The sequence below is a fragment of the Littorina saxatilis genome, linkage group LG9 (assembly GCF_037325665.1).
Source record: "Littorina saxatilis isolate snail1 linkage group LG9, US_GU_Lsax_2.0, whole genome shotgun sequence".
Taxonomy (NCBI): domain Eukaryota; kingdom Metazoa; phylum Mollusca; class Gastropoda; order Littorinimorpha; family Littorinidae; genus Littorina; species Littorina saxatilis.
The window spans coordinates 25,019,393-25,028,454 of NC_090253.1; the positions used below are offsets into that span (position 1 = coordinate 25,019,393).

Below are 9,062 nucleotides of genomic sequence, written 5' to 3' on the forward strand. Positions count from 1 at the left end.
GCGTCGTCCGCGACGCTGAAATAACTAGGTTAATTTATGCACTCGCGTAAACAAGAAACTGTCGAGCTTCACAGATGTCGTCGTTGGGTAGTTTTGGGTTTGTTTTACTACCATAGGAGGATTTTTGAACTGTAAATGCACTCAGCTGCAACAAAAACGCAAAATGACGGCTGTGAGCTGCACTGTGCCTTTAACTGAAAGGTTCGCATTCGATGTATTCCTTGCTGTGTTGGGGTTATAAAGGAGGGGAGGCTTATATACGGTTAGGCTTTTCTTATTGGTGTTCGCTCCAGCCAATTTTCAAGTCTGTACGTACATCTATATCCCTAAAATGAATAAAAATACTTCACGAAAACAAAGCGTCGACTGATTTCCAACATGAAACATGAAACACGAGGTGTGAAGGAATGTCAAGCAGCAGCTGCAGCTAACAAATGTTTGTCGTATCGCGTGGTTTCTGTCGAAATAGCTATCCTAATCCTCCTTCAAAACAAAAAAATCAATCATGTACCTTAATCTATAGCACACACAAACAAGTCGCGTAAGGCGAAATTACTACATTTAGTCAAACTGTGGAACTCACAGAATGAAACTGAACGCACTGAATTTTTTCACAATGACCGTAGTCCGCCGCTAGTGCAAAAGGCAGTGAAAGTGACGAGCCCGTTCAGCGCGGTAGCGGTTGCGCTGTACTGCATAGCACGCTTTACTGTACCTCTCTTCGTTTTAACTTTCTGAGCGTGTTTTTAATCCAAACATATCATATCTATATGTTTTTGGAATCAGGAACCAACAAGGAATAAGATGAAGTAGTTTTTAAACGATTTCGGAAATTTAATTTTAATCATAATGTTTATATTTTTAATTTACAGAGCTTGTTTTTAATCCGAATATAACATATTTATATGTTTTTGGAATCAGAACATGATGTTGAATAAAATAAATGTAATTTTGGATCGTTTCATAAAAAAAATAATTTTAATTACAATTTTCAGATTTTTAATAACCAAAGTCATAAATTAATTTTTAAGCCTCCATGCTGAAATGCAATACCGAAGTCCGGCCTTCGTCGAAGATTGCTTGGGCAAAATTTCAATCAATTTGATTGAAAAATGAAGGTGTGACAGTGCCGCCTCAACTTTTACAAAAAGCCGGATATGACGTCATAAAAGACATTTATCGAAAAAATGAAAAAAAATCTGGGGATTTCATACCCAGGAACTCTCATGTAAAATTTAATAAAGATCGGTCCAGTAGTTTAGTCTGAATCGCTCTACACACACACAGACACACACACATTCACCACGACCCTCGTCTCGATTCCCCCTCTGTGTTAAAACATTTAGTCAAAACTTGACTAAATATAAAAACGAATATGACAAGGTTTAAGATAGTCTACTATAAACACAAAATTGTTACGACGTTGATGACATTCCGTTTTCTAGAAAATAAAAATGAAATGAAACAAGAAATTCCTACGAGGTAGGAAAAACACCCCCGTCAAAGGGAAATAACCTTCTCAGTTGGTGGCAGTGACTGAGTGAGAATGGTTATTTTTCCCTTTGACCATGAAGATGTTCCTCTATAAGTCCTTGTATAATTTTAATCCACCAATAACTCCCTAACCGTGTGTTTGACTGGTCCCAATTTTTGTAAGGACCCTCTCATGAATGTATAGAACCTGTTCACCAAGTTTGGTGACGATCGGTCCGTTCATTCTTGAGATCTATATGCGAACACAAACACACACCCAAACAAACAAACACATCGAGCGAAACCTATACACACCCCTATACCGGGGGTGTAATAATCAGACTGAGAGAAAGAATTTTTGTTCTCACGGTATTTGATTAGCTTGAGGTCATAATGATCAACTTTTTTCTCGTCAACTTCACTCATAAAAGCAAAAATGCTCGCACATAAAATCAGTTTATCAATCTAATTCACGACTTGTGAGATAGCATATGTCATTTACGCGCAAGAGGGGGAGTGATGATTTCTTAAATGCTAGCGCGACTTCGATTTAAAACCTCTCCATTTTCTACTGTGATTGCATCGCGTTCATTAAAAACTGCGGAAATTTGTTCTTTTGGAATCAAATAATCATCACTTCTGCTGTCTGTGTTTATAATCATAGTGTTGTTTGTTAGTTCGCTGGTTCGTTCGTTCGTTCGTTCGTTCGTTTCTTTGGTTTTGTGTGTGCTTGTTTTTGGATGTTTTTGTTGTGTCTGGAGTACTTTTGGTGTTCTTACTTCGTATGTTTTATTGTTGTTTGTTTTTATTTGTATGGTTGTTGTCATAATTATGTTGTTTGGTTGTTTTAAGAGCAGATGATCCACACTTTTCCATCCATTGTTGAATTGTATGGACAATAAATGATCTTATGTTTTATCTTATGTCTTACGTGGGCTTTATCGGGTTGTTTTAAACTTTGTTACTTATTTTGTCTATTTGTTTGTCTTGAAACAATAATGTTTAAACCTATCTTCCTCCCCGTGATAATCGTACCGTGCACACCACCACAAATCTGCCCAGGCTTGTGCACGTGATAGGAGCATCCTTCCACTTGGAAACATACCGAATATCATGCAGTAAGTTGGCTACTTTTTGCGCAGAGCGAGCATTTCTGTTGAATTTATTTCGCAGAATGGCAAATGTTTTGGTGGTAAAACGAATTCAGCAGTTCCTACTCTACACAGAATGCAGCTAAGCTGTTGCCTTTTGGTATTTGTCCCCATCCCAGGTCAACTTATGTGCAGACCTGCTAGTGACTTAACCCCCTTTGTGTGTACACGCAAGCACAAGACCAAGTGCGCACGGAAAAGATCCTGTAATCCATGTCAGAGTTCGGTGGGTTATGGAAACACGAAAATACCCAGCATGCCCACCCAACGAAAGCGGAGTGAAGCTGACTATGCTCTCAGAGTATAGTGTGGGGAACCCAAATGGGCAAAACGAGCTCACGCGTAACCAGAACATTCTGGAACGCTGAAGAAGAAAGAAGAAGGTATGTGACCAAGTGGAAGAAGCTCTTATCCCAGAATTAAATGTTCATGGATCAAGGGGGATTTAAAATAAGGTCTAGCAATGAAGGAAAGTATCTTCAAAGGCTAAAAAGAATAAGCTGAGTAAGACCAAATTTCATTGGCATGTAAGCCTCTATTTTGTTTGTGGCGTTCTTGCAATGAGGTTATGACTGCAAAAGCAATCGTGCACGTGAATTCGTTGCACACTGTTCATCTCTGATAACACGTGAGTCAAAATTACAAGGGAAAATGCTCAACCCTACTATACGTCGGGTTTGCCTTCGCTGTCATTTATTTCTTGAATAAGGAGGTGTCCAAGTGTTCAAATGTCGTCAATTAACGCAAGAGTACCTCTGCTGTCATACGTTCTAACATTAATCTGTGTCAAGCAAATAATTACACGACATCGCTTTAAACAATTGTTTTTGTTCGGCTTAACAGAGACTTTAAAGTTACACTTCGAGATTGCTACTGCAGTCAATAATACAGTATACGAGGGCTGGCAAGAGTGAAGTCTGGAGACACATACATTATTTCTGGTTAATGCACTGGGAGTTTGTTTTCTAAGACAGAGTAAGCGGAAACAGTGTATTGGGTTGAAAATGGACACAGACCCTTTAAGCTAACATTTAATTGATACAATTCAGAATGAGGTCGACTATTTTATTTTCAAACTAGCATAAACAAGCGAACGAGTAATTGCATTTGGATGTTAACTTTAGGCCGGGAAGATCAAACTTGCCCTCTTTTTGCACTTGCTCACGCTTAAAAAAAACGTGATAGAAAAATATTGATCTGCTAAGAATGTTGGTTTCAACAAGGTTGACTGAAAAATATTTGCTTTTGCTTCCGTTATTGACACCGTGTGTGTAACCCTGCCATACCTTAAAGTTGAATGCCCAGTCCTCCTGTGGCCCAGTCCTCCTGTGGCCCAGTCCTCCTGTGGCCCAGTCCTCTTGTGGCCAAGTCCTTCCTGTGGCCCAGTCCTTCCTGTGGCCCAGTCCTTCCTGTGGCCCAGTCCTTCCTGTGGCCCAGTCCTTCCTGTGGCCCAGTCCTTCCTGTGGCCCAGTCCTTCCTGTGGCCCAGTCCTTCCTGTGGCCCAGTCCTTCCTGTGGCCCAGTCCTTCCTGTGGCCCAGTCCTTCCCGGTTAAACAAATCGGCTTGCAATCTCAAATCTGTCTGGGCTTGTACATGGGATTGGACCATCAATCCGATTGGACACATACCAAACACCCCCCCCCCTCCCCGCGGGTTAGGGGGAAGAATTTACCCGATGCTCCCCAGCATGTCGTGAGAGGCGACTAACGGATTCTGCTTCTCCTTGTACCCTTGTTAAGTGTTTCTTGTATAGAATATAGTCCATTTTTGTAAAGATTTTAGTCAAGCAGTATGTAAGAAATGTTAAGTCCTTTGCACTGGAAACTTGCATTCTCCCAGTAAGGTCATATATTGTACTACGTTGCAAGCCCCTGGAGCAAATTTTTGATTAGTGCTTTTTGTGAACAAGAAACAATTGACAAGTGGCTCTATATCCCATCTCCCCCTTTCCCCGTCGCGATATAACCTTCGTGGTTGAAAACGACGTTAAACACCAAATAAAGAAAGAACATACCAAAACTCCACGTCATGACTGCTTCCCGTGCAGAGTCAGAATAGAAGAGTTCCGGAAATAACTCTGACGTTGGCTCCTGAGAGTTGCTTTTCCTTGGAAATAAAGAGGGCAAACAAACCCACGTGATAAAACAGGCCCATGATTATCAAGTGGTACATGGTGTGTCTTACCGCGCTCGCTAACAACGTGTATGTAGAAACACACCGCTCGCCAGTGATTGATGCAGAATGTCAAGCGGGTTTGTGTGCCTTTTTTTCCAAGGAAAAGCAACCATTTTCAGCCTATACAATCTTAACCAGAGTTATTTCCGAACATTGTTGAGGAATGAGTTTTGTAGATTTGCATTAGTAGTACAACTCAGGAGTTAATTCATCCACGCACAAAAAGTCCACATTCGTAGAAAGCAGTGAGGAAGTTGAATTTTGATATAAGATCAAGATACAAGATACAAGATACAAGAAATTTTATTGTCCTCATCAATACAAGGAAATTTGGCATGTGTGTGGCAAGACATAATACACTGAGACATTTACAAAGCAACAACTGAAGTTCAATATCAACACACCCTTACGCACACATACCCACTACTTCAGACACACAGGCTACATGTGCCCCTCGGACGTACGCAACCCACAATTCACCCAGCCATACAACTCCACATGCACTTACTCATTCATGCAGCACTCTAGCGCCCGGCCATGCACAACTCACACACTGGAACCCTCGTACGGCTACATATGACACCCGCACAAACATTACAGCCTCAAACATCGTACTAGATCTACAACTAACAAGCATACATCCACTATCAAACACCGAATACATCATCACACATTACATCATAACATATTGCATTATAACACACGCACAAACATTACAACATCAAACATCGTACTATAATCTACAACTAACAAACAATCATACACTATCAAACACCAAATATATCATCGTACATTAAATTACATCATACCCCCCCACCCCACCATACATTCACAATCGACACAGAATACATCATCATACATATACATTACATCATAACCCCCATACATACGCAATCAACACATAGTACATCATCATACATTACATTACATCATAACCCCCCCCCCCCCCCCCCCATCATACAAAGTAAACAGACGTCAACATTTCACTCTTACCCCCCCCCCCCCCCCCGCCAATCACACGTCCTCTACTCTACCATCGCTCACACCTACTACACATCACCCATAGTCCTCCAAGTCACAGTTCACAGCACTCATTGTCCTTCCGCAGTCACAGTTCACATCACCCATAGTCCTCACATCACAGTTCACATCACCCATAGTCCTCACAGTCAAATTTTACAGCACTCAAGTCTATCTAGCATACTGTCACATTCACAGGGACTGGTTGTAGAGTCGTACAACCATCGGGAGGAACGAGTCCCTCATCCGGTTCGTCCTGGCCCGCCAGCACCTCAAACGGCGTGATGACTCACGCGTGGGCTCGCACGATGCGAGCGCCTGGTGCAGAGGGTGGCGGTCGTCAGAGCGGATCATGCTCAGCTTCTTCAGCGCCACACTCGGGAATCGAGTGCTGAGAGGCTGAAGCTCAGAGCCAATGATGGAGCCTGCTCTCTTCACAATCTTCTCCAACCTTTCCATGTCGCCTTTCTTTGCACTGCTGTGGTAGCAGAGCTGGTTGAAGGAGACGACACTCTGAATAGTCGCCTGGTAGAAGAGGTGGAGGATCTGTGGGTCGACGTGGAACTGCCGCAGCTTCCTCAGGAAGAAGAGCCTCTGGTTTGCCCGCTTGCACACGGCGTCCACGTTTGGCGACCAGTCGAGCTGGTTGTCGATGATGGTGCCCAGATACTTGTAGGTATCCACCATCTCGACTGGTTCGCCCTTGATGATGATGGGGTCGACGGCGGACTTGGTTCGTCGGAAGTCCATGATGAGTTCCTTCGTCTTGCTCACGTTGAGCTCCAGGAAGTTGTCGTCGCACCACTGCACCAGCTCCTCCACTGCGTGTCTGTACGCCGATTCGTCGTTCTTCAGGATGAGACCTGACAGGGATGTGTCGTCTGCAAACTTCAGCAGCAGGTTGACAAGATCCCTGAGGCGACAGTCGGCGGTGTACAGCGTGAAGAGCGTGGGAGACAGCACGCAGCCTTGGGGGGCGCCTGTATTGGTGGCGACAGCCTCGGACAAGACTTGTCCAATACGGACCCGCTGGGTTCGCTTCGTAAGGAAGCTGAAGACCCAACTGATCAGCACTGGATTGACGTCGAACTCCAGCAGCTTCCTCATCATGAGATGAGGCTGGATGGTGTTGAAGGCGCTGCTGAAGTCGATGAACAAGACCCTGGCGTAAGAGGAGGGCTTCTCCAGGTGGGCGGAGACGTTGTGGACGAGGGTCAGGATCGCATCTTCAGTACTCCGGTTGCGGGTGTATGCAAACTGAAGAGGATCCTGATGGTCCTCTGTCTCCAACCTCAGCCTCCGAAGGACCAACTTCTCAGCGCACTTGAAGGGGATGGAGGTGAGCGCTACGGGCCTGTAGTCGTTCAATGTCAAGGGATTGGGCTTCTTGGGTACAGGAACAATGATGGAGCTCTTCCAGATTGCAGGGATAGTATGTTCGTCGAGGGACCTCTGGAAGAGCTCGCGGTAGACAGGGGCAAGGGAGTCTCCGCATTCCCGTAGAAGCCTGCCAGTGATGTTGTCTGGGCCTGCGGCACTGCGTGCCTTGACCTTCTTGAAGGTCGACCGGACTTCGTCGGTGGTGATGATGATGGGCGTGGACGGGCGGCTGAGCACCCCCTCCATGACTTTCCGTTGTTCTTCGCTGAAGTCACGCTGATCGAACCGGGCATAGAAAGTGTTCAGCTCGTCTGCCAGCTTCGCCTCATCCGTCGTCTTGAGTGGGACTTTCTTCGGCTTGTAGCCGGTGATGGTCTGGACGTCCTGCCAGTACTGCCTGGAGTTGCCCTCTCTGAAGTTATTCTCCAGCTTGGTCGCGAAGCAACGTTTGTCCTCTCTGATCTGCTTGGTAAGTTGCCGCTGGACAGCCTTCACCTCGTCGCGGTCACCGCTCTTGAACGCCTCCCCCTTCCTGTAGAGCAGCCTCTTCAAACCCGGTGTTACCCAAGGCTTGGTGTTGGGGTAGACTGTGCAGGACTTGGTCTCAAGAACAGTGTCCGCGCAGAAGGCGATGTACGCCGAGGTGACGTCGGCTGTCGCATCGAGGCTGGGATCAGAGAAGATGCTCCAGTCTGTAGACTCAAAGCAGCCGCTAAGAGCCTCTGACGAGTCACTGGTCCACTTCTTCACCTCTCTCACGATGGGCTTCTCCCGCTTCAGACGCTGTCGGTACGTGGGCACCAGCTGCACCATGTTGTGGGGGCTCCTGCCGAGGCCAGGGAGTGGCTTGGAGCTGTAGGCGCCGCGGATGTTGCCGTAGCACAGGTCGATGGTCTTGGTCTTGTGAGTCAGACACGTGACGTACTGCTTGAAGTGGGGGAGCGCTCGATTCAGCTTGCAGTGGTTGAAGTCCCCGAGCACAAGGCAAGGGGCGTCGGGGGACTGCGAAGCCAACCTGTGCACAACCTCCGCCACCTTGGAGCAGGCCACCTTCGCATCTGCCTTGGGGTGAATGTACAGTACGGTCACGAAGAGTTGGTTGAACTCCCGTGGGAGGTAGAAGGGCCGGAGGGCAACAGTTAAAAGTTCAATGTCCTCACAGCAGACCTTCTCCTTGACGGTGATGTTGGTGCACCACTTGTTGCTGACAAATATGCAGACACCGCCTCCTCTAGACTTGCCGGTGTCCTCCCGGGTGCGGTCAAGTCGAACGACAGAGAAGCCAGGTAAATCTGGGTCCCCGTCATCCTCGGTCAACCACGACTCGGAAAAGCAGAGCAAGTTGGCGTCACGGTACTCGCGTAGATGTTGCACGCTCGCCAGACACTCGTCGATCTTGTTCCTCACGGACTGGACGTTTCCGAGCACAATGGACGGTAGGGGCAGCCGGTGTCGTCGTCTACGTGCACGTAGCACGACGCCGCCGCGTCGGCCTCTTTTCCTGGGTCGCCGGACGCATCGCAGCGTGTCGGCAGCGAAGTCGGGGATAGGGGGGTTGCTGGAGGCGTGCGCGCGCAGCCTCAACAGCTCGTCGTGACTGTAGCGGGTGACATGCATGGCTGAACGAGCGGATACATGTGGGCAGGATGGAAGATGCCGCGTTCAGCTCAGCCATGCGTAAATCGGTGAACCACTCACACACGGAAGCATACACCAATCGAATCACAGACGCACCACCCAACACACAACGAATCAGACGCATATATTCCAGCGAATCAGACACATATTATTCCAGCGTATCAGACACATATGTTCCAGCGAATCAGACACATATATTCCAGCGAATCAAGCACATTCCAGAAG

At 46.5% G+C, this 9,062-nt stretch overlaps 1 protein-coding gene across 1 annotated transcript; it reads right to left on the reverse strand.

Moving 5' to 3' along the window:
- Nucleotides 1–6,011: 6,011 nt before the first annotated feature.
- LOC138977149 (uncharacterized) lies at nucleotides 6,012–8,816 on the reverse strand. Its single transcript, XM_070350059.1, has one exon. It carries the CDS (start codon nucleotides 8,814–8,816, stop codon nucleotides 6,012–6,014), a length of 2,805 nt encoding a protein of 934 aa, XP_070206160.1.
- Nucleotides 8,817–9,062: the final 246 nt, after the last annotated feature.